Source organism: Triticum aestivum, chromosome 1A, assembly GCF_018294505.1.
Source record: "Triticum aestivum cultivar Chinese Spring chromosome 1A, IWGSC CS RefSeq v2.1, whole genome shotgun sequence".
NCBI lineage: Eukaryota > Viridiplantae > Streptophyta > Magnoliopsida > Poales > Poaceae > Triticum > Triticum aestivum.
Window position 1 is genome coordinate 507,424,884 of NC_057794.1, and position 26,819 is coordinate 507,451,702.

Below are 26,819 nucleotides of genomic sequence, written 5' to 3' on the forward strand. Positions count from 1 at the left end.
CTCTCTCTCTCGTGTTCTTGAGGTGGTACGATCTTGATGTATCGCGAGCTTTGCTATTATAGTTGGATCTTATGATGTTTCTCCCCCTCTACTCACTTGTGATGAATTGAGTTTTCCCTTTGAAATTATCTTATCGGATTGAGTCTTTAAGGATTTGAGAACACTTGATGTATGTCTTGCATGTGCTTATCTGTGGTGACAATGGGATATCATATGATCCACTTGATGTATGTCTTGGTGATCAACTTGCGAGTTCCGCGACCTCGTGAGCTTATGCATAGGGGTTAGCACATGTTTTCGTCTTGACAATCCGGTAGAAACTCTGGGGCACTCTTTGAAGTTCTTTGTGTTGGTTGAGTAGATGAATCTGAGATTGTGTGATGCAGATCGTATAATCATACCCACTGATACTTGAGGTGACATTGGAGTATCTAGGTGACATTAGGGTTTTGGTTGATTTGTGTCTTAAGGTGTTATTCTAGTATGAACTCTATGATAGATTGAACGGAAAGGATAGCTTCATGTTATTTTACTACGGACTCTTGAATAGATCGATCAGAAAGGATAACTTTTGAGGTGGTTTTGTACCCTACCATAATCTCTTCGTTTGTTCTCTGCTATTAGTGACTTTGGAGTGACTCTTTGTTGCATGTTGAGGGAAAGTTATATGATCCAATTATGTTATTATTGTTGAGAGGACTTGCACTAGTGAAAGTATGAACCCTAGGCCTTGTTTCAACGCATTGCAATACCGTTTGTGCTCACTTTTATCATTAGTTACCTTGCCGTTTTTATATTTTCAGATTATAAGAACCTATATCTACCATCCATATTACACTTGTATCACCATCTCTTCGTCGAACTAGTGCACCTATACAATTTAGCATTGTATTAGGTGTGTTGGGGACACAAGAGACTCTTTGTTATTTGGTTGCAGGGTTGTTTGAGAGAGACCATCTTCATCCTATGCCTCCCACGGATTGATAAACCTTAGGTCATCCACTTGAGGGAAATTTGCTACTATCCTACAAACCTCTGCACTTGGAGGCCCAACAATGTATACAAGAAGAAGGTTGTGTAGTAGACATCAGATGCCAGCACACTAGTCTACATCCTAAATGCGAAGGGGTCATGGGCCAATCATCCTTTGCAATCCTGCACGTTGCGAGGGCGGCCGGTGAGCAGACCTGGCAACCTCCTTAATTAAGGCAGGAGCTTACGCAGTCCAACCCGGCGCGCGCTGCTCCATCGCTGACGTCACTGAGCTTTCCGCTGATACATACGATGCAGAGTGACCATACTTATTCCCGCGAGGTGGTTAGTGCGAAAAAGGCCAGAGGCCTACTCGGATCAAATATCCAAACTGTTAGTGTCTTGGTAGTGTGCGGTAATGATTAATGACCCACAATATTTGGTCCCGTCGCCCCGTCTCATGGACTTGCAGCAAGGGATAAGAATGCCCGGCCACGCCGCGTGGAAAACTTGCGGGTATCCTCTAGATCAACTCGACTTCACATCACTCGCGGGTACCCCTCGGGGCCGACCCGATGTCATCATGGTTCTATGGCAAGTCAAAGTAACCGTGTGTCCAAAACAGCAAGGGGGGAACCTGAGGAATCACCCTCGATGGATTCCCACTCGATGTAACCATCAAGGTGGACTTGGAGGAATCACCCTCGTTGGTCCACACTTGAGGGGTTGCACGACAGAGTCATTATCGGGAGTGGTGAAGGAGGAATCACCCTCGATAACCACGACTGAATAGTTACACTACATGGTTAACATCAGAAGTGGTGGCGAGTTATCACCCTCGGCACTCGATCGTAACTCTGCAGAGTCGTACAACTAAGGGGGGTGATGTGCGGTGTCGGGGCCTGGACGTCGATCATGTTGATCGAGTCATCGAACATAAAGCAGGGGCAACTGGGACAAGGTGGGGGTCATTGATGGATCTCTAACCAACCTATACTAAGCAGTTTAGAATAAGCAGGTAAGGTATGAAAGTAGGTAACAAAAACAGGCTATGCATCATAATAGGATCATACAAAAAGCAGTAGCAGTTCTAATGCAAGCATGAGAGGGAAAGAAATGTGCGATATCGGAATGCTCAAGGGGGGTTTGCTTGCCTGGAAGCTCTGCTGAAAAGGAATAAGTGTCGTTGTCGATGTAGTCGATCACCGGAGCATGATCGGCCTCGGGGTCTACCGGAGAGAAGAGGGGGAAGAAACAGTAAATATAAGCAAACAAATGCAACACTAAGCATGACATGATGAAAAGCAGAACTAGGGGTGTTCTAACATAGTACTACGCGTTGCAGACGGAGAGGGAAAACATCCGGTGGGTTTTCCGGTGTTTGGCGTTTTTCAGATAAAGGAAAAGAGAGGAAAAGTTCCATGTTCAGCATGCTAGGGGCATGTGACAGATGAACCAACCGCTTATTCAGATTCATTGGATTTTTTTGACCAACTTTCATATATAAACCATTTTCATCTGAGTTACAGTTTAATTGCTATTAAATTTGGAAGTTTTAAACATATACTGAAATTAATTTAAATAACTAATTCGATAGAACAGGAAATATGATGCCATCATGGCATCATTGGTGCATCGGCGGTTGACAGGCCAGTTGACCAGTCAATGGGGCCCACAGGAAGTGATTGGGCGATGCCTAGTCAGCCGTTGACTGGGTCAACAAGGCCAGCCGAGCCCTTGGGGCCACTGGGTAGTGACCTAATGGGGTGGCCCCAGTCGACCACGTCGGCACCAATGCGTGTGGAGCCTCCTGCGAGCGCTCCCGCGGCGGAGGCGCGTCGGATCTCGCAGGAATCCAGCTCCGGGCGATCGTTCGGGGTGCAGCCGGCTGTTTTCGAACGGCCGCTTCGTCGTGGGTCCAATGGTGGCGACAAAACGAGCATAGGGGACCGGCAAGGACGTCGGCGACAAGCCATGGCCGCAGGCGCGTATGGACCAGGCAGAGGCACGACTACGGGGTGTTTGCGAGTGCGTTTAGTTGGTGGGCGGGACCTGCAGCGCACCCAGAGCACGCTTGGGCGGTCGGGAGGGGCAGCAGCGGTTGGGAACGCGGGGCAGGCAGCAACGGGGGCAACCAGAGCGCGGCAAAGGCGGTAGGGGTTCGTCCTTCAGACAAAACGAGGCGGGAGCGGGTCAGGGGGCGAGCTAGGGGTGGCGCTCGATGTTAGGGGTGCTCTAGAGCACGCCCACCGCACGCGTTGGAGCTGGAGAGGTTGAGCAGCTCGCGTAGCGTGGTCATAGCGACGGCCGGAGCACAAGGGCGAGGCCGGCTAGATAGAGAGCACGCGAGAACACGGGGAAAGAGGGGAGTCTGTCGGGTGCTCACCGGGCCCTAGAGGTGTGCGCACGCAAGCTCGAGGAGGGCTCGATGGAGAGAATCGACGACGGCGACGATGAAGGTCCGAGGTTGAAGAAGGGGTCGTCCGCGTCGATGCAAGCTCTTTGGACGGGTGCGAGGTGGCGGAGTCGAAGCAGCGGACGGCGGCGGTGTTGCAGCGCGGGTCGGAGGTACTTGGGGGAGGCGGTGGCCGCGGCGGGGAGAAGTGGTCGGCGACGAGCGCATCATGGAGGTGGGGGATCCAACAGGGGGGAGCGAAGAGGGTGAGGGGAGTGAGCGGGCGAGGTGAGTGGAGGGAGGCGAGGGGGAGCACGAGGCGTCGGGGGCCTTATCCCCCTCGACGCCGGGGAGCTGGTGTGGTGGGGCGCGCTCGGTTGTGCCCCGGTCGGCTGTACAGGGAAGGCGACCGGGGAGGCAAGCTGGCTCGGGTGAAGGTAGGCGGGCCGGCTGGGTCGACCCAGGTAGGTTAGGTCCAGGCGGTTAGGGGCCTTCTTTCATTTTATTTTTTAGTTTTATTAAATACAAAACTTGCTCCTAAATAGAATAATAGTTTAGGCCACAGCCACATTTAGTTTAGTATTTAAATAAAATAGTTTAGTAATTTTACAAATTAAAAAGCATTTAAACAAATGTTTTAAGCATTGTTTTAATTAGTTTGGGGCAATTAGACATTATGCAAAAATGTTGGTTCACCACCAATATTAACAAGCGATTATTTGCCACATGATGAACATTTTTGTTTTCATGTTCAACCAATTTAGAATTTCACTTAAAATTTGAAATTGAATTCAACTGGAATTTGAAAGGGATAGGAGACAATGATGATCAAACACTTGTTTAGCAAAATGATTAACTTAACCCCAGGGTTTAGTCTAGCATCATTACACCGGGGTGTTACATCGCCCATATTTGTGAGTGCCTTAAAGCATCGCGAGATTGAATCCACTACAAAGCACCACTCCTTCTGAAGAAAAACCCATCAAACTTGGCCAGAGAAGACAGATAGAATGCAAAGCTATTTAATTATACAACAAGAAAACCTCAAAAGATTCAATTGTATTCAATAAACAATCTGATCATAAAGTGACAATTCATCATATCTAACAATCGCACCACCGATTACATCAAGTTGATCCATCGTGTGAGGCAGCTCGCTGAAACATGGTATTGAATATTCAAAAGGGGGGAGAGAGAGAGAGAGAGAGAGAGAGAGTCATCTAGTTACTATTATGGACCCTAAGGTCCTAAGAAACTACACACACATGGTCATGGACCATAAGGTACATGTGTTCATAGAGCAACAACATTTATGATAGGTGGCATAAGCGGGGTGCGATAATTGAGGCATCGTCTGTGCCTTCGACTACGTATGCTGAAGTGCATGTTAATCAATAGGGACCAGGCGTGGGGACCTAGGAACTTCCTACAAAATTGTCTTGTTGAATTCCTGAGATCTTGTAGAAACGATTTTGATGGTTTCCTACGGATCCGCGGATCATAGGGCCAATTTCACAAGATCTCGATGGATTCAGGGGTTAATGATGACATTATCTCCCACCGAGTAGGCCCATGGTGACCTAAAACCCAGCAAAGGCCCATTAAGACCCAAGCATGATTCATCAACTACCAATATACCATCCTGCATGGAGGGGATTTACTCACTCGGGGCATGTTACCCGAGTGAAGATTTCCATCACTCGGCTAGGATTGAGGACACATCTTCATCTGGGTGTATTACATTCCGATGGAAGCAGCTCAACGGCCAAAGGCTTTAATTGGAATGTTCCTAAAACCTTGAAGCATGACATTACATCTAATTACGATGACCCCTGTTACCTCCCATAGTGGACATGCATTATTAGACTTTGGTTGACTGTACTGTAGCAAAACTAGGATGTGTCAAACTCTATATAAGTGCCTCCCTAGTTCCTAGTTATTGGCCCAAAACTTTTGTAAATACACACTCTTACGCAAGAATATGATTAGGGCTTTAGCTCCACCATAAGGGGCCTGAACTTCTACCTCTTGTGTCGCCCAATGTGTCTCGCTAGATCAAGCCTTGTTTCTCCCCCATCTTACTGTGAGCTTTCACACCACGACATCGATAATGGCAATGCATGTTGGTATCATGTCCCTCTTTTGGGGGGAAGGGCGTCGTTGTGGTGCTCCTATCCGCATTAGGGCTTCCGATGAAAAACCTTGACCGTATTTCGGCAGCGTCGGTAACAGCGTGTGCCGTTGTCAGCCCCTTGGGGGCATCGCCATGGAGTTCAGGTTCGCTATGTTTGCTCCTCCTCGGCATCGGCGGGCAACCTCAGATCCTTTCTTGATACCCCATTGGCTCTCGCAGGAGGCGATCCCGCGGCTTCCAATCTTTTACACCCGACATTGGTAGCATTGCTCTCTGTCCTCGGTGTTTGCAGGTAGAATCAACGCTCCACGGCCCGAAGCGAGAGTATGCGGATCCTCTCGAGACTCTGACGGCAACTTAGTGTGTGCCTTCCATCGAAGTCGAGTAGTCTCTCTTTGACTCATGAGTTCTTTTCTTGTTAGCAGCATATGGTGCTTCTTGGTAGGGTGTGGGCGCCTCTTGTATTCTGGTTTTATCTTTGATCCGTTTTGTAAGAGAATTTCCTCATTACCTTGTATTGGTTCGGTTGTTGTGCTTTATATATACAGCGGGGCGAAAGCCTTTTTCTGTACGAGTTGGTAGGATCATGCAGTGTTGCTGCTCGCAGGCGAGCCGTCGGTATATCAAGGTAGCGGCGCTGGATGAGTTGGTGTGATGGTCGTGCTCTGCGCGTGGCTTCCGTGTGTAGCTTGGGGTACAGGCAGTCGAGTCATGCGGCATTGCAGTTCGAAAGCGAGTAGTAGTATGTTGGTGTGACGACTGCGAGAGGTAGTGTTGGCGGATTATGCCCGGTGCTGCGAGGGTGGTATGGACGTCGTCTTGGTTGACATGATATGTATGGTCGGTCTGGCTTGTACGTCAGTGCGCCGTTCACGGATGTCTAACGCAAACATTTTGTGATCCGCGAGCGGTTGTCTCGTGTAGCATGCATGGGCTACAAGCGTCCAAATCACGCGTCGTTGTAGCTCGTGCGCAAGGAGGGAAGTTGGAGCAGCGACTGTGGATTTGAGTGTTTGTTTGTTCGATTTTGGCCTTTGGGCGTATGGTCGATGAGAGCATGTTCAATTAGTTTAGTTTTCGATTTGGTTTCCCTCATGAATTGAAACAATTTGTTTATGTTCTGGATTCGGTTTTTCTTATCAAATGGATCACTTCCATGGCATTCTGACCACTTCTGGTACTCCCCCTATTCTAAAAACGAACTAAAAAGATCCACGCTTCGTTGAAGTTCAGTAGATCATTTATCGTTTATAAAAAGGACTAAATAAACGAACAAAACCAGATGTACGATCGCTACACCGGTGGAGATCGGTGCCGGTTGTTTTTCAACTTGTGTGGATTCCTTACCCCGTACGCCAACCCTCCAACAGGTCACCGCAGCGCGCACTTCCACGAGTGTGCGACCGAATTTCCCAGGAGACCCACGTACACCGGCGGGACAAATTCCGGCCGGACCGCGCGCGTTCCCTTTCAAACCGAACGAACCGTCAACGGAATTCGCGAGCACGGACGGAGTATTATTATACCGCCGGCATCCCGTCGCGCCGCAGCTAATTTCCCCGGACCCATCGTGGCCAGCGAGCACGTAGCATGACGTGGACGCACGCGTTGAGAACGAGCACAATAAACAATTGCTAGTGCTAGTAGAAAACGAACCAGCGGGGCGCGTAGCCGCGAGCCGCGACGAAACCGGCGGCCAGTGGCGACATGCGTGCGTGCGCGTAGCTGGCTGGTGGACGGCCGGATCGGGCGGGCAGGGCCGGGCAGGCAGCAGGTCCCGCGCCGCGCGCGGGCCCCACACACAGCCCGCGGGCGAGGGCGAAACTGCCGCCGCGCGAATCACTGCACCCCGATGCGCGCCGCTCCCGCGCGCCGGGCCCGCCCCCCTGTCTGCCGCGACCACGCCAGGTCTCCCCGCCCCATCCCCTGCGGCCCCCGCGCACACGCACCACCCAATCCCACCCACCCCGCGCCCAGCGCTGCACTGACTCCCACCGCTCCTACGTTCCCATGGGCGCCACAACACAGGTAACGGAGTGCCGTGCCGCAGCGCGGATCCGGGCGGGGGCGGCAGGGCAGGGAGTGGCCGGCAGCGGCGGCACACGTGGCCCGCGGGCGCGTCGCCCACACGCTCACGCCACTCCCAAGGTCACGAGCGGAAAAGGGCGACCAACCACCCGCCCCGCCCCACCCCGCCCCCGCGCACCGCGCGCACACGGTCGCCATCCCGCGCCGTACGGGGGCCACACCCACACCGACGGAACGGAAGCGAAGCAGCGAAAGATCCACCGCGGGCCCGCCCGCCCCCGCAGCGGGTGGGCACCGCACCGCACTGCTGGCCGCCGCGCCTAATTAACAAGCAATTTATCTCACGCCCACGACGCTCCCCGACCTCGTTCGTTATCCAGATGCCCCCCCGCGGCCGCGCCTACGTCCCTCCCCGGGAAACAGCCTGGAGTGGACGACACGTCGCGGTACGTACGGCGGCAGGCGCACTGATTATTATTTTTCCCTCCCACGATCTGACACCGGACACTTCCGTCGTGCCGCCGCTGCGAGAAGAAGAGGACTTGTTTTTTTTTTTTTTGCGGGGGAGAAGAAGAGGACTTGGCCAAAGCAAGATCACGGAAATAAAATACCATTTCCTCCGTCGGCAGGGCGGCCGCGGAGGCAGCGGCGGATTTACCATACCCTTATCTGATCTTGTTACTGTCAGTAATTTGACACTTGTGCTGCCAAGCTACTATGAGGGGTTGGCTTAAAATTAAATTAAAACCCGAAAGGACGGACGGCGACATTTTTTCCAAGGAGCCGTCCCCGCGCATCGCTGTTTTATTATTGCGACGGATCGTGAGCGCGATTTGCAGTAGTAAATTCGACACGTAGTGGGCGGCTAGCATGGATCCATGCAGCAGCAGCAGCAGCAGCGCGCGCACGAGGTGACCCGACCGACCCGACCCGAGCTTTCGTCGACCGGCCAATAATGACCATGCTGCATGGGTCGCAACCAAGCGGCCAGATGAGATTAGACGAGACGACGGGTGCAAACGCACTTACTCCTGCCGTCCATCTAGCTTCCGTCTCACCAAAGATATGCTGGTTAATGTCTACTCGTAAAAAAAAGATCTGCTAGTAAATGGAGTAGAGGATTCGCAAGAAGATAGTAACTGAGCAGCGAGTAAATACGAGTGGTCTGTCAAAGTAGGAAGTAACTCGATATAATTCGGTCTATGGCAACGCCGGCAGGACTTGTCTTGGGCGACAATACATCCATCCATCTCTGCCTCTCCGGCGAAAAAAGAAACCGTATTTACAGATCTGCCCCTGCCGCTGTTGTGCAAGGCGGACGGCCTCTCCTAAAAACATCATGGAGGTACATGCAAATTTTCTTCGCTCTACTAGGGGCAAAAAAAGAAGGCGACCAAAGAAACTAGCAGTCATATCAGCTACATGAACTCCGGCGGCCCCGATCAGAGCTCCGCCGGCGGCGGGCAGTTCAGGTCGAGGTCGAACGGGACGGGCTTCCTTGTGGGCGGCGACGGCGCCAGATCCACCACCGACGAGGAGTCGGAGTCGCTCGGGGACACGGACGCCACGGTCACCTTCGGCGCCTGGCTGTACATGTGGCAGCCGGCGGCGGCGGCGGCCGCGGCCTGCCCGAAGAAGTAGTACGGGTGCGACACCGGGTAGCCGCTGAAGGGGAAGCGCATGCCGGCGCCGGCGGTGCTGGTGGCCGCGCGGTGGAACAGGTCGAGCTCGAGGGACGGAGGGAGCGGCATGGCCTGCATGGGCGCCTGCACGTCGCCGCCGAAGGACTCGACGGTGCTGCTGTTGCTGCTCCGGCTGCCGTCGCCGGTGAGGGCCGCGGCGGCGGCGGGCGGCGCGGAGGCGGAGGCGAAGGGGAAGTTGGTCTTGGCCTTGTTGCCGCGGTACTCGCGCGCGGCGGCGTCGTAGGCGCGGGCGGCCTCCTCGGCCGTGTCGTACGTGCCGAGCCACACCCGGCTCTTCTTGGCCGGGTCGCGGATCTCCGCCGCGTACCGGCCCCACGGCCGCTTCCTGACGCCGCGGTAGTGCGTGCCGACGCCCCCGCCGTTGCCGCCGCCGACTCCGAGCGCGAGCCCGGTCGCGGCGGCCCCGGCAGCGGGCGGCGTCGCCGTCTTGTCGGACGTCCTGGGCGCCATGGCTGGCCGGCTCGCCTTTCTCTTTCTTGTTGACGGATGGGTGTGTGCGTATGAAGCTGATGGATGGCGTGCAGGATCTGGGGTTGGGGGGTGGGAGAGGGAGGGGGAGGAGGTACTTATTATAGGGGGTGGGGGGAGCAGCTGGTTAAAAAGGGAGGAAATGGGGAGCGAGCGAGTGGTGGAGCGGCAAGAGGAGAGGAGGGAATAAAACTCGGCGCAGTCAGGGACGGAGCGCTTTGACTGTCCGCGCCGCCGCCCCTCGTCTTTTGCGTGGCGGCATTACAATTTGTAACGCCCGCTTTTCCGCCCGGACCCTCGGGATCCGCGAAATTGCGCAAACCCTGGGGCGGTTACGAACTTTGTGGGTCGGTCCCTTCTCGGTCACGCGTTGGGCATGATCTTTGTGTGCACCACAAATGCATAAAAGCAACTCAAAAAATGCATATAAAAACACAGAAGCAGCATATCGCACAATTGAATTTTGGTATTCTTTTGTCTTCTCCGACTCGCACATACAGAGGGCACGTCAATAGTAGTGACGGCTAGAGTTTCGTGGCACCGTCGAAACAACGGAGTTCTGTCCACACGTGCAACCGAGAGGTCACCGAACCCTGCCATGAAACGCCGGTGACGTCGATCCGAAAAGGCCAAAGGCCTGGAGAAGAGGATGACGCTGGATTAGATGACGAAGGTCACCGCAAAACTCTAGGAGTTTATTCTTTGAGAGAGTACGACAATGTCGTACCAAATTTTTATACAAGAGAGCGCAAAAAATGTATAAGAAACTTACGATCGTTGCAAGCAACAATGTATGTACACACACTAAAAAGGGAACAAAACTAACTGCTCACTAGATAGTCAACGTACACCGCTCCAGCTCCCCTCCAAGAGGTTACTCATCTGAAATGTGATCGACTAGTGCTTGGCCAGATTTCTGTTTGTCCCTATTATGGAACGGAACACCCCGAGCGTTCCGTTGTTCCCATAGGTTCCAAGCAATAAGAGCGATCATGGTGTCGAAGCCCCTCGTGGCTTTGCTATGGAACGTTCTCCTATACCAAGCCACCATTCCTCTAGAGAATGTTGCTGATCAGGAATTTGAACAATGACTCCCAGTTACGACAAGCACCTATAACAAGTCTCACGAGAAGCCACACAATACATAAGGATGTGATCCATGGTATCTTCATTTTGGAGGAAGGTAAAGCATGCAGAAGTTTGTGCTCGGAGACCATGTTGAGTCCTTCTATCCGAGGTCCAAAAGGCGGTAGAGGAATGCTAGTCATGCGAAGATATTGTACTTGTGAGGTTCCCAACACTTCCAGATGCATGAACCTCGGGCGAATCTGTAGCTAATTGCCATAGTAGTTTGTAAACCGAGTTTGCAGAGTAGTGCCCAGAAGTTGTCCACCTCCAAATAAATGTGACGGGCACATCAGGCTTGAGTGTGATGGTGCTGATGATAGTCCGAAGCTAGGATATATCAAAAAGTTAAAGAGTTGACAAGCTGTTGGATATATCGGTATGTTCTCTCTAGCTATGGTTACTGAATGCAACCTTCACTGTCCTTTTATTGGCAATCCTTGTGCAGATTTTGAGGGAAATGAGCGGCACAAGATCTCTTACATCGTAGCCATTTATTCATCTATCCCTCCAGAACAAGGTCCTGCCTCTATCACCCATCAAAATCATGACAAGTCTGTCAAAAACATGATGCACTATATCATCATCTAGGAGTTACAAGCCTTGCCACGGCCGATGAGGGTCAGTACGCCACAACCATTCCCATTGTACCCTCGACGCAATAGCCTGTAGTTGAAGGGTTTTGACACCTTGTCCGCCAAGCTAATTGGCTTGCAAACCGAAGGCCAGGCAACAAGGCATTGACATCCATTATATGCCCTGGCCCCGCCTAGAAGAAAGCTCGTAACCACGTGTTAATTTCCTCGAACACCTAGATCGAAAGTTTCAATGACCATGAGATGGTGGATTTGTCTTGATAAGCACCAATCTGTCGGCCCTAGCAATGAGCCCTCCCTACCAAACTGGGAGGAAATCCCTGATTGAATCTAGCATGGGTTGCCATTGATAGTTGGTCAGATAATTCAAGCTCAATTTTAGACCTAAGTAATGGCAAGGGAATGAATCAATCTTGTAGCCCAAAACCTTTGCCATGCGCATAGTGTCAACCTCCTCTCCTTTGATCCGAATTGCCAAGGATTTGTCGTAGTTAAATTGAAGGCTCGAGGACTTGCTAAATATATCCAGTGCAGAATTGACAAAAGTGATATCCTAGCGTGTCATTCTAGTGAAGCACATCATCGGCAAATATGGATAGGCGATGAATGGTGTTAATCCGAGGCAATGTTTGCCAGACCTCCTCATTGTCAGCTTTCATAATCAATGAAGTGAGAATGTCCATGTCTATGACAAAAAGGAGCGGTGAAATTGGGCCTCCTTGTCTCAATCTGCGAGCATGCATTAATTTCCTCCTCGTAAGTCCGTTTACCACAACTTTCGAGCAAGTAGGTGTTGAGCGAAGCGCCCCCCGCCCAATGAAAATCACTTAAGGAATTGTTTTGTGAGGACTTAGATGGAAGAAAATATTCTCATTTGGCCCATTCAAACATTCACACTTTACCTGTTCCCCCTGTTATGTTAGTCAAGCTGCGCCAGGGACCCCAACTGAGCTAGCTAGCTTCTTGTTCTTCTATATCTCTTTGGCAGTAGTATAAAAGAGTAAATTTTGCGTTTCAACCCTGCCAAAGTTATCAATTTTACATTGGTGCATCCATCGTATTCTTGATTCCTACCATCACCCTGCAAATTCGTACAAAAATATGCAAGACTTTAACTGCCTGAATGAAACCTCGAAGTCTGAACTGCACACCTGCGCTGCCTTGGTTACTCAACACATCCCAAAATAGTGCAAACAAAACGTAATGCATGTTTGGCCGAAAGATGGATCGATCGGAAGTTGCGTTCATGGATGCTGCAATACAGGTGAGAACTGTGCTAACTGCTAGTTGGTGTTTTGGTCGGTTGAATCTATGCTTGCTTCTATCTCATCCTCTCTCACTCTCATACTTCCAGTGTTTAGGAAATATGTGCTATAAAAATTTGGATGCTTACTTGCTTTCTAAATTGTATGTTGCATGTGGACTTAGTATGAGTTTTGTAATATTAAACACTTTGTGACATTTGCAAATCACTTTAAAATTCTAATATTAAGCACTTTATGAAATTTGCATCTTGCTTTCATGTTCATATTAGGCATGAAACTATCCAAAATAAGTGTTAGCAGTCATCACTCAGTTCAAATCTAGGGGCATTACAGACATTTCAGCACACAACTCGTACAACAATCACATGCTGGAATCTCAAATAAGAACTAGATGGCTGATTTTGTGAGCAGGTGATTCTGTGGGTAGTTTCCTAGAATCAGAGTCTGGAGAATCATGAGGCGAAAAAGAACCGACTCTTAGTAAAGTGTACCCATAACGTTCGCTACTTATAAAGGTTGGAGTTGATGGCGAGTTCACACGTGGGACCATCAACCTTCACCCATAAACAAATGCACATCTACCACATATGAGACCAACAACCTTATAACCAATAAACAAATGCCCTCAACCCACAGGTGGGACCAACAAGTTTTATTAGTCGACAAATGTACCACTACCCACATGTGAGACCAACAATATGTCAAAACATACATAAATGTACTTCTACTCACATATGGGACCTACCACAAATAATGTTGGGGAACGCAGTATTTCAATATTTTCCTACGATCACGCAAGATCTATCTAGTAGATGCATAGCAACGAGCGGGGAGAGTGTGTCCACGTACCCTCGTACACCGAAAGCGGAAGTGTTTAGTCACGTGGTTGATGTAGTCGAATGTCTTCGTGATCCAACCGACCCAAGCACCGAACGTACGACACCTCCATGTTCAGCACACGTTCAGCTCGATGACGTCCCTCGATCTCTTGATTCAGTTGAGGACGAGGGAGAGTTTCGTCAGCACGTCGGCATGATGACGGTGATGATGAAGTTACCGGTGCAGGGCTTCGCCTAAGCACTACGACGATATGACCGAGGTGTGTAACTGTGGAGGGGGGCACCGCACACGACTAAGAGAAGACTTGGTGTGCCTTTGGGGTGCCCCCCTCCCATGTACATAAAGGGGGGTGGAGAGGTGGCCGGCTCTAGGGGGCGCGCCATGGGAAGAGTCCTACTTGGATTCCTGGTCCAAGTAGGATTCGGTCCCCCCCTTTCCTAGTCCAAGCAGGAGAAGAAGGGAAGGAGGAAGAGAAGAGAAGGAAGGAGGGGGGGGGGGGCGCCGCCCATTCCCCTTGTCCAATTCAGACTGCGCAGGGGAGGGGAGGCACCACCTCTGGCCGTTCCTCTCTTTTCTCCACTAAGGCCCAAGGTGGCCCATTAACCTCCCGGGAGGTTCTAGTAACCCCCGGTACTCCGAAACTTATCCGAGACGACTCGAACCATTCCAGTGTCCGAATTGTTGGGGAACGTAGTAATTTCAAAATTTTCCTACGCACACGCAAGATCATGGTGATGCATAGCAACGAGTGGGGAGAGTGTTGTCTACGTACCCTCGTAGACCGAAGCGGAAGCGTTGACGCAACATAGAGGAAGTAGTCGTACGTCTTCCCGATCCGACCGATCCAAGCACCGTTACTCCGGCACCTCCGAGCTTGGCACACGTTCGGCTCGATGACGATCCCTGGGCTCCGATCCAGCAAAGCATCGGGGAGGAGTTCCGTCAGCACGACGGCGTGGTGACGATCTTGATGTTCTACCGTCGCAGGGCTTCGCCTAAGCACTGCTACAATATGACCGAGGTGGAATATGGTGGAAGGGGGCACCGCACACGGCGAAGGAACGATCACGAAGATCAACTTGTGTGTCCATGGGGTGCCTCTTGCCTCAGTATATAAAGGATGGAGGAGGAGGAGACCGGCCAAGGCTTGGTGCGGCCAGGATGTGGAGTCCTACTAGGACTCGAAATCCTAGTAGGAGTCCACCAAGAGGGAAGGAAGGGAGAAGGAAGTGGAGGAGAAGGAAAGGTGGCCGGCCCCCTTTTCCCTAGTCCAATTCAGACTAGAGGGGAGGGGGGCGCAGCAGCCCCTTGGCCCTTTCTCCTCTTCCCACTAAAGCCCATCAAGGCCCATTGCTTCTCCCGTAACTACCCGGTACTCCGAAAAATACCCGAATCACTCGGAACCTTTCCGATGTCCGAATATAGTCATCCAATATATCGATTTTTACGTCTCGACCATTTCGAGACTCCTCGTCATGTCCCCGATCTCATACGGGACTCCGAACTCCTTCGGTACATCAAAACTCATAAACTCATAATATAACTGTCATCGAAACCTTAAGCGTGCGGACCCTACGGTTCGAGAACAATGTAGACATGACCGAGACACGTCTCCGGTCAATAACCAATAGCGGGACCTGGATGCCCATATTGGCTCCTACATATTCTACGAAGATCTTTATCGGTCAGACCGCATAACAACATACGTTGTTCCCTTTGTCATCGGTATGTTACTTGCCCGAGATTCGATCGTCGGTATCCAATACCTAGTTCAATCTCGTTACCGGCAAGTCTCTTTACTCGTTCCGTAATACATCATCTCGCAACTAACTCATTAGCTGCAATGCTTGCAAGGCTTAAGTGATGTGCATTACCGAGAGGGCCCAGAGATACCTCTCCGACAATCGGAGTGACAAATCCTAATCTCGAAATACGCCAACCCAACATGTATCTTTGGAGACACCTGTAGAGCTCCTTTATAATCACCCAGTTACGTTGTGACGTGTGGTAGCACACAAAGTGTTCCTCCGGCAAACGGGAGTTGCATAATCTCATAGTCATAGGAACATGTATAAGTCATGAAGAAAGCAATAGCAACATACTAAACGATCGGGTGCTAAGCTAATGGAATGGGTCATGTCAATCAGATCATTCAACTAATGATGTGATCCCGTTAGTCAAATAACAACTCTTTGTCCATGGTTAGGAAACATAACCATCTTTGATTAACGAGCTAGTCAAGTAGAGGCATACTAGTGACACTCTGTTTGTCTATGTATTCACACATGTATTATGTTTCCGGTTAATACAATTCTAGCATGAATAATAAACATTTATCATGAAATAAGGAAATAATTAATAACTTTATTATTGCCTCTAGGGCATATTTCCTTCACGAATGTAGCCTTCCAATATATGAATCTTTATGTATCGACCATTTCGAGAATCCTCGTCATGTCCGTGATCTCATCCGGGACTCCGAACAAACTTCGGTTCATCAAAACACGAAACTCATAATACAAATCATCATTGAACGTTAAGCGTGCGGACCCTATGTGTTCGAGAACTATGTAGACATGACCAAGACATATCTTCAGTCAATAACCAATAGCGGAACCTGGATTCTCATATTGGCTCCTACATATTCTACGAAGATCTTTATCGGTCAAACCTCATAACAACATACGTTGTTCCCTTTGTCATTGGTATGTTATTTGCCCGAGATTTGATCGTCAGTATCATCATACCTAGTTCAATCTCGTTACCGGCAAGTCTCTTTACCCATTCCATAATGCATCATCCTGTGGCTAACTCATTAGACACATTGCTTGCAAGGCTCATAGTGATGTGCATTACCGAGAGGGCCCAGAGATACCTCTCCGATACACGGAGTGACAAATCCTAATCTCGATCTATGCCAACTCAACAAACATCATCTGAGACACCTGTAGAGCATCTTTATAATCACCCAGTTACGTTGTGACGTTTGATAGCACACAAGGTGTTCCTCCGGTATTCGGGAGTTGCATAATCTCATAGTCAGAGGAACATGTATAAGTCATGAAGAAAGCAATAGCAGAAAAACTAAACGATCATTATGCTAAGCTAACGGATGGGTCTTGTCCATCACATCATTCTCTAATGATGTGATCTCGTTCATCAAATGACAACACATGTTTATGGCTACGAAACTTAACAATCTTTGGTTAACGAGCTAGTTAAGTAGAGGCATACTAGGGACATTATGTTTGTCTATGTATCCACACATGTACTAAGTTTCCGGTTAATACAATTTCTAGCATGAATAATAAACATTTATCATGATATAAGGAAATATAAATAGCAACTTTATTATTTCCTCTAGGGCATATTTCCTTCAAATAAATAACTACATATTGCTACTTTTACGTGAGATCAACACTTAAAGAAAGAACAAATAACAAATGCAGAAATGCAACTCCAACTCAAAATAAAGCTCTCGTTTTCAGTTTCTTCCTAACAAATTTCTTTCAGTTCTGTACTTCTATATCATAGAAATTTGAGTGAAGAAATTGTAATTCCAAAGCGACGATAGATATTGTCCTGCCCGATACACGAGCTTTGTGCCTTGTATTTGATGGCTTCCTAAGCCAATGACCAAACTCCTCGTATTTTATAATTTCATAGTAACGCATGGGTATTGTGCTAGTATTCTAATCAAATTGCAGTTTTATAAGAAAAAAGAAGTGTAAAATGCCTTTTCAAAATCGTCTTCGACATACTAAAATATCAGCGAACTTAATTTAAGCAGTTGAAAAAAATGTTACCAAAAAATTTTAAATAAAAAAAAGATAGAAGATTTGTGGTTGAGCTCAAGAGTTCAGTCCGAGCTTACAGCCTGATTTGGAACATGCTCTATAAGATTGCCAAAATAACAAAATACTCCTATGTGATTTCCACTGTAAGTACTAGGAGATAGGTTGGCATTATAATGTAAGTTAATTACACCTACAATACATGAAACGGTGCGTATAGAACTATGGATTCAAGCATACAGATTCATCCATTATTTAAGTGTCGTCATCGTCATCTCAGTTATTGAGTTCAACCACGAAATAAAAGAAAGCTTCTAGTTAAAAAAAAAAGCTTTAAGCCCAAAGAATCAAGCAAGTATTCATAATAGAATTACTGACTAGTTATCATGCATCAGCTTTTACTTGCTCTAGTGAAACCTCTCATGTTTGAGGTTTGAATTCTGCACCATGTCGTTTTATTTATATCCTTTATATCTTTCTCTGTCCAACTGACAAGTGGGACCCCATACAGATATACATAGAAGATACTATGGGCTCACTGGCACGTCATTGAGTTGACACCCGACGCTAGATTTAACACCAAATGTATCAAACTGTGCCCGAAATCATAGTTCAGTGACTCATTTGTGTCATTTTTCAACTTAATTTATGAATCTATACGCACCATGCAAGTTCATATACTAGATGTACTAGTAATTAACTTCTATAATTTTTACCGACGTAGTGTGGGTCTTTCGTTTTTCCTCACGCTTGACATTTTATTTTTCTTTTCAAGTTCCACGCTGGACATTTTAGATTGTAATTGTAAGAAATAAGAGCATGTTACGGGGAGGAGAATGCAAAACCGGCCGGGTCCTTCCATGGCATAAACAAATGGCATCAAAGCCGCCGCGCGTGGGCCCCGCCCCGCGGCGGTGCGTCGAGCGGCACGTTGCGGCAGCACGTCACGGGCCAGCGCGGGCCCCGCGGGAAGGACGGGCGGGCGCATCACGATCCGTGCCGTGCGTCCCGCGCAGCGGTCCGGTCGGCGTACGTACGCTACTCACGCTACGCAGCCGGCGGGCGGACGGGCGGGCGGGCGGGCGGGGCCCGCCATCCAGCTGCGCTAGCAAAACCCGCCGCCCGCGTGGGCGCGCGGGCACGTGGCCCCTGGCCCCGCCGCTGCCGGCCACGCCCCGCGCGCTCGACGACGCGGCACGGCCACGACGCCCGCTCACTCTCGATCGCCTCGTCGCCCGCTTTGTTTGGTTGCTTTGTTTGTTTATCTCCGCTGCCCCGTCAACCGCATCGTCGGCGCGTGACGTCCCGGGGACACGAACCGGATCGCGATCCGCCAGAAAGCCGCCCCGCGCACCGCACCGCTCGGCCCGTAGCCACCACGTAAAGTGGGACGCCGACTGATGGATTAACAAATGAAAATAATAAATCGAGGGAGCGGCGAGAGGGACGGGCGACGACGGCACGCTAGGCGGCAGCGGCCGCGGCCGGGGACAAGTGTCGGCATCGGCCGGGTCCAGCGCGTCGTTGCCTGGACTATGGATGGATCGATCGATCACCCACCGTTTGCTTCCTCCCGTGGCGTGGCGTGGCGTGGGCCCGCACTGAAAGCGGTGGAGGCGCGCGCGGCGTGGACCGACAGCGCGGGGCAGACCGGCACGCGCCGGTAGGTTCCGTGCGGCGCGCGTACGTAGGGACAGCCGTGCCCGTGGGGCGCGTGCGCGGGTGACAGCGCCTCGACGACGCCCCACACCGCACGCTTGCGACGCTGCTGCCAGGCTTTCTCCGTCCGAGGACCACGGGATCGATCGCGCGGACGGGTGGGCGGTTCCGCGCACCCCGCATCGCGTACCCGGCACCGCCTCCCGTGCTACTAGTACGTACACGCCTGCTGCTGCATTATTTCGCGTGAGGTGAGGCCAACTCCACCGCGCGACCCTAAACGGACGTCCGTTTTGTCCTGTTTTTATCCCTTTGGATAGAGATTTGGGGTCATATCCGGGCCTGTCCTGGGATGCGGTGGCCGTGCGCCCAGTGCGCTGCCGTAACCTTTTGCCCCATCCTGTCCGTCAGGGTCAAGAAATGTCCAAATTTACATTAAAACTAGTTTCGATCCCAAATTCTTGTCTGAAAATTAAAATAGTTTTACAACCCAATTGAAATTGTCTTTAATAAAATAGTTTTACAATCAAATCGAAATTGTCTTGACTGAACAAAAATGGACAAATACATCTATTGGTTGCCAATGTGATCCCACACGTGCTCAACCAAGTCATTTTGAAGATTCACATGAGTGTGCCAATCACGCATCTCACGGTGGAATTGGGCAAACTGTTAAAATGTGGCCGAGTCTTGGTGCAGGGGCTCAATATTTTCACCTTGATAATCAAATCCTTGGCCGAAGATACTCTCCTCACGTTCGTCCTCGACGATCATGTTGTGCATGATCACACAAGTAGTCATCACCTCCCAAAGCTTCCCTTCATCCCATGACAGTGCAGGGTTTCGAACGATACCCCACCGGGATTGAAGCACACCAAAAGCACGTTCCACATCCTTTCTAACACTCTCTTGCATTTGGGCAAATCTCTTTCTCTTCTCACCTTCGGATTTCGAGATTGTCTTCACAAAAGTTGACCACTGAGGATATATACCATCTGCTAGATAGTATCCCTTGTTGTAATGGTGGCCGTTGATCTCAAAGTTGACAGGTGGGGAGTGGCCTTCTGCAAGCCTCGCGAAGACTGGAGAACGCTGCAGCACGTTGATATCATTGTGAGAACCTGCCATGCCAAAGAAAGAATGCCATATCCAAAGATCTTGTGATGCCACCGCTTCTAATATGACAGTGCACCCGTTAACATGCCCCTTGTACTGGCCCTGCCAAGCAAATGGACAGTTCTTCCACTCCCAGTGCATACAATCTATGTTGCCAAGCATACCTGGAAAGTCTCTAGCTGCGTTGGTCGCCAACAATCTCTTTGTATCAGCGGCAGTTGACTGCCTCAAGTACTCTGGGCCAAAGACCTCGATCACAGCCTGGCAAAACTTGTACATTGACATCAGACATGTTGTCTCACTCATACGCACATACTCATCCATCAAATCGCCTGGAATTCCATATGCAAGTATGCGGATGGCCGTGGTGCATTTCTGGTAGGAGGAGAATCCAAGCTTGCCAAGGACATTCGTCTTGCACTCGAAGTATGGGTCATGAGCAACCACTCCCTCTCGGATAGGATTGAACACATGCCTTGCCATACGAATACGGTGACGAAATTTATCCGGCCTGAAGAGCGGGGTGTTGGCAAAGTAATCGGCATAGAGCAGGGCGTGGCCTCTCTCCCTGTTGCGGTTTAGGTTGGGAGCACGGCCAGGGACTGACCTCGTGTACCGAGGAAGCTGCCGTTGAATATGGTCGTGAACGACCAGTGCAGCCACCACATGATCGTCATCATCCGATGACGAATCGTCCGATGAACAAAGGAAGTGATGGAAGAAAAACTCGTCTCCACTGTCCATACCTTTGTTTGCAAAAGGTCGAACACCTTGCGGTCGTGGTGGCGAAGAGACCGCGATGATCACCTCGACGCAGCAAGGTGGTTGCCGGCCGGCTACAGGCCGCTCTGGAGCTCTCGTCGGAATCTGCCTCGGCCACCGTGGTACGTCGCCGGCAGTCGTGTCCCCTCTGCCACCGGCAAGGACGGCGACGACCAAACCTCCTCCGATCGACGACCAAAACTACGGCGGAAGCGCGGGCGTGGTGGCGGCCATGTCGAGACGTGGTTTGGTATGGACGGCGGGGGGCTGCACAGTGAGGAGGCGGCCGGAGAATAGCGGCGGCGCTGGCGGCGGGGCGGGGCGGGGAGAGAGGATGAAGCGTTGGGAGCGAAGGGACTGTTAGTGTCCCCGACAGGCGGGCCACGGGGGGCACAAGGACGTGCGTCGAGGCCATCCGCGCGCGTCCGTTTCACCCTAAACCGAGCGTAAGTTTGGGCCGAAGATGGGTCGAAAGCGGACGGAATCCGGACATTTGTCCGTTTACGCCCGCGCGCTGGGCCGTCTCGTTTGTCTCTTTTAGTCCAAACAAACAGGGACGGATAGGATAGGGTCGCGCGGTGGAGTTGGCGTGAGGTGAGGTGGGAGCGGCCGCGGCGTGTCCGGAGCGGGCAGGCGAGCCACGCAATTCCAGGTGGGTGTCAGGACGGCAGCAGTAACGTTGTCCGGCGCACGCGCTCCGTGTCCTCGGCGTCGTTTAGCCACCAAAAGTCTCGTCCCGCTTCTCCGCTTTGTGACGGATGCAGTGTCTTCGTGGCTCTCGATGAGGGGAAACAGTGGTTGCCAAATCGGCACGGCGGGCACTGTGGTTGTGTGCTGTACAACGATTGCGGGTAGCACGAGGCGATCCACGAACCACCGCTGGCTTTTCCTTGCTTGCCTCATCCTTCCGGCAAGGACAGGCTGGTGGTGGTTAGTGGCACGTAACCGAGGTCAGATCCCACCTGAACCACGACAATATTTCACTGAGCAACCGTCGCCTGAATTCTTTTCCATCAGGAGGCAGAGTATATGAGAGCAACTTCAATGAGGCGACCCAAACGAACGGTATTTTTGTTTATTTAGATCGACCGCCCGACCGGTGTCCGTCCTATTTATTATTTAGGTTGACAATGAGTCCAACGAGTCGACCAATATTTACCGACGTGGACTGCTGTTTACCCTTTTCAGCAAATATGTACAAGCCGAATAAAGCATAGTTTCATGTAAAGCATAATTTTACAAGCGGAATAAAAATTAAATTGTCTCACATAATTTTACAAACCGAATAAAAAGATGCATTCATTGGTTGCCAACATGAGCCCATATATACTCAATCAAATCATTTTGCAGCAGCATGTGAATTTCTCAATCACGCATTTCATGATGAAATCGGGCGAACTGTTCAAACGTTGCCGCTCCTCCATGCTCATGCACAACATTCTCACCCCGAGACTGAAACCCTTGATCGTAAATACGTTCCGGGCGCTTATCTTCTACGATCATATTGTGCATGATCACACAAGCAGTCATCACCTCCTACAACTTCTTCGTGCTCCAAGTCCTAGCAGGATACCGAACGATGCCCCATCGAGATTGCAAAACACCAAAGGCACGCTCGACGTCCTTCCTAGCACTCTTTTGCTCTTGGCCAAATCTTTTCCTCTTCTCTCCGACAGGGTTGGGGATTGTCTTCACAATAGTGGTCCACTGAGGATAGATATCGTCACCTTGGTAATATCCTTTGTCGTAGTTGTGACCGTTCATGGTAACATTCACCGGCGGGTTGTTGCCTTCGGCAAGCCTTGCAACCACCGGTGAGCGTTGAAGCACGTTGATATCATTGTGTGATCCGGCCATGCCGAAGAAAGAGTGTCAGATCCAGAGATCTTGTGAGGCCACGACCTCAATTATGACAGTGCAAACCGTGACATGGCCCTTATACTGCCCTTGCCAAGAAGAAGGGCAGTGCATGCAGTCTATGCTGTCAAGCATCCCTGGGAAGCCCTTGCTGGCATTCATCACCAACAAACATGCTGTATCTTGAGGAGTCGGCTCTCTCTAGTACTCAGGACCAAACGCAACAATCACAAACTTGCAGAACTTGTACATGAAGTCTAGGCATGTAGACTCGCTCATATGGATGTACTCGTCAATGAGATCAACGGGCACTCCGTATGCAAGCATCCGGATGGCTGCAGTGCATTTCTGATAAAATGAGAAGCCAATCTTTCCAAGGGCATCCTCTTTCCACTCGAAATAGTTATCGTATCCGACCACCCCCTCTCTAATACGGTTGAAAAGATTCTTACTCATACGAAAACGCCGCTGGAATTTTTTATGTTTGAACAGCGGTTTGGTTGTGTCAAAGTTGTCCTTCCAAAGAAGAAAACAACCGCTCTCTCAGTTGTGATTCAACGCCAGAAGGTGCCCCAGGATCGAGCCACGGAACAACGGCCGCTGGCTATTAAGGTGGTGATGAACCAATATGGCAACCAAGATCTCCTCATCATCAGCGACGGGCGGGGTCTATTTTGTACCTTGGCAAACTGTCGAACAACTTGCGGGCGTCGACGAAGGAGCCGACCGTCAAAGAGACGCGCGCCTCCCTTGGACCAGGTGGCTGGCCTGGAGGCGTCCGACGAGCATGCCGGCGTCAGGACGAAGGAGCTAGCTGGGGCGGCGAGGCGGCTTCCTGCTCGCGCCGCCGTCGGGAGGTGGGGGTGGGAAGCTTCGGTGCCCCGACGACGAAACGGTGGTGGCGGCGATGTGGAAGGTGGCGGCATTGGGGGGAGGTGTGTCGGCACCGGCTGCTGGCAGAGTGATGTGGAGCATCCTTCGGACATCACCATGTCCAGAGCTCCATTTCTAAGAGACATGCCCAACTCCTACTTCAATCACACTAAGGTGAATTCCATCCTTAATGCGTGTCCTCTTAGTTCCCTCGAGGATGGTATACTACTTGACCGTCTGATACGTCTCCATCGCATCTACTTTTCCAAACTCTTTTGCCCTTGTTTTGGACTCTAATTTGGATGATTTGAATAAAACTAACCAAGAGTGATGCCACCCAGAGGCCACAAGCCCTGGGGGCGCCCCCTCCAGGCTTGTAGCCCCCCTGGACCTCCTCCGACCCTAACTCCAACTCTATAAGTACCTATTCACGGAGGAAAAAAACGAAGAGAAGGATTCATCGCGTTTTACGATACGGAGCCACCGCCTCCTATTCTTCATCGGGAGGGCTGATCTGGAGTCCGTTCGGGGCTCCGGAGAGGGGGAGGGTAGGACAAAAGATGTCATGCAAGTTCTTTCCATAAGCACGTATGACCATATACGGAATGCATGCCTACAATATATTGATGAATTGGAGCTAGTTTTGTGTCACCCTAGGTTATGACTGCTACATGATGAATATTATCCAACACAATTATCATTACCGATCCAATGCCTATGAGCTTTTCACATATTGATCTTTGCTAAGTTACTTTCGTTGCTACTGCTGTTACAATCACTACAAAACTGCTAATGTTACTTTTGCCACCGTTACCGTTACTTCCATACTACTTTGCTACTATATACTTTGCTGCAGATATTAAGTGTTTCAAGTGTGGTTGAATTGACAACTCAACTGCTAATACTCGTGAATATTCTTTGGCTCCCCTTGTGTCGAATCAATAAATTTGGGTTGAATACTCTACCCTCGAAAATGATTGTGATCCCCTATAGTTGTGGGTTATCAAGACCTTTTTTGGCTCCATTGCCGGGGAACATAGCTATATTTGCTAAGTCACTTGGGATTTATATCTGTTAATCACTATGAAGAATCTGAAAGATACCAAAACCAAGATTTTTCCCTCTAGGACGAGGGGAGGTAAGGAACATGGTCCCTCTAGGACCAAGATTTTTCCATCTAGCTCTGCACTTGATTCACCTTCTGTTTTGAGTAAGCTTGCGACACCTACACCTGCTATTGATTCTGATATGTCGCAAGTAATTCATGATGCTACTTCTGCTATGCATGATACTTTTGATGATGCTACTACTTTGCTTGATAATACTGTGCCACTGGGTGAATTTCTTGCTGAACAACTTGCTAGAGATAAAGATATTGAGAATGCCGAAACTGATGATATTTCTTAAACTAATGAAATTATTGAAACAGGAAACTTTGAAACACCCATTAGACCTAGCTCTCCTAGATATGAAGTGGCTATTATACCTGAAGGTTATGTTATGTATGGATAGGTAACTAGGGACTTTATTGCTTGTAAGGATAGAGATGACCTTAAGAAACTACTATGCAAGTGGAAAGAAAAATCTTTGAATGCTAGAATGCAATATGATCCTAAATTTGCTACTTCATCTGTCTTTGTCACTGATAAGGATTATAAATTCTCTGTCGAGTCTGAGTTAATTATTTTGGTTGAATCTAATCCTTTTCATGGTTATGAATCTGAAACTGTTGTAGCACATCTTACTAAATTGAATGAAATAGCCACCCTATTTGCTCATGAGGGAAAATCGCTATTACTATATTCTTAAGTTGTTTCCTTTCTCATTAAGGGTGATGCTAAGATATGGTTTAATTCTCTTGCTTCTGATTGTGTGCGTAGTCCCAGGATATGCTATATATATGTAACACCCATGATGCGGCTATATCTCCCACGTGTCGGAGCATGACTTAGAGGCATAACCGCATTGTAGGCATGTCGCAAGAGGGGTAATCTTTACACATCCCATGTACTGAATAAGAAAGAGGTACAGAGTTGGCTTACAATCGCCACTTCACACAATACAAGAATATAGCATTACATCATCCAGATACAATCAAGGTCCGACTACGGAACCAAATAAAGAAAGACAACCCCTAATGCAATAGATCCCAGATCGCCCCGACTGGGCTCCACTACTTATCAACTGGAAATGAAACAACACAACGAACACGATCTTCATCGAGCTCCTCCTTGAGCTCGGTTGCATCATCTACAACTGGTTTGGAAGTAATCTGTGAGTCACGGGGACTCAGCAATCTCACACCCTCGCGATCAAGACTATTTAAGCTTATGGGTAGGATAGGGTAATGAGGTGGAGCTGCAGCAAGCACTAAGCATATATGGTGGCTAACTTACGCAAATGAGAGCGAGAAGAGAAGCAAAGCACAGTCGTGAAGCTAGAAGTGATCAAGAAGTGATCCTGAAACTACTTACGTTCAAGCATAACACAAGAACCGTGTTCACTTCCCGGACTCCGCTGGAAAGAGACCATCACGGCTGCACAGGCGGTTGATGCATTTTAATTAAGTTAAGTGTCAAGTTTTCTACAACCGGACATTAACAAATTCTCATCTTCCCATAACCGCGGGCATGACTTTCGAAAGTTCAAATCCCTGCAGGGGTGTCCCAACTTAGCCCATCACAAGCTCTCACGGTCAACGAAGGATATTCCTTCTCCCAGGACGACCCGATCAGACTCGGAATCCCGATTACAAGACATTTCGACAATGGTAAAACAAGACCAGCAAAGCCGCCCAGATGTGCTGACAAATCCCGATAGGAGCTGCACATATCTCGTTCTCAGGGCACACCGGATGAGCACTCCGTACAGCTAAAACCAAACCTCGAGTTCCCCGAGGGGCGCTGCAGAGGACTCTAGTTTGGACCAACACTCAGAGGAGCACTAGCCGGGGGAGGGGGGGGTTTAAAATGAAGATGACCCTCGGGCTCCGGAAACCCAAGGGAAAAGGCTAGGTTGTTAGTGCAAATGTAAAACCAAGGTTGGGCCTTGCTGGAGGAGTTTTATTCAAGGAGAACTGTCAAGGGGCTCCCATTATAACCCAACCGCATAAGGAACACAAAATCAAGGAACATAACACCGGTATGACGGAAACTAGGGCGGCAAGAGTGGAACAAAACACCAGGCATAAGGCCGAGCCTTCCACCCTTACCAAGTATATAGATGCATTAAT

General features: G+C 49.8%; 1 protein-coding gene across 1 annotated transcript; it reads right to left on the reverse strand.

Moving 5' to 3' along the window:
* Window positions 1-8,755: 8,755 nt before the first annotated feature.
* LOC100127080 (ethylene-responsive transcription factor 8) lies at window positions 8,756-9,840 on the reverse strand. Its single transcript, XM_044484045.1, has one exon. It carries the CDS (start codon window positions 9,680-9,682, stop codon window positions 8,972-8,974), a length of 711 nt encoding a protein of 236 aa, XP_044339980.1. The 5' UTR covers window positions 9,683-9,840; the 3' UTR covers window positions 8,756-8,971.
* Between the last annotated feature and the right edge of the window lie 16,979 nt (window positions 9,841-26,819).

Bases quoted from the DNA above. Each gene is read 5' to 3' on its own strand.
- LOC100127080 (XM_044484045.1), bottom strand. From the start codon at position 9,682: ATGGCGCCCAGGACGTCCGACAAGACGGCGACGCCGCCCGCTGCCGGG.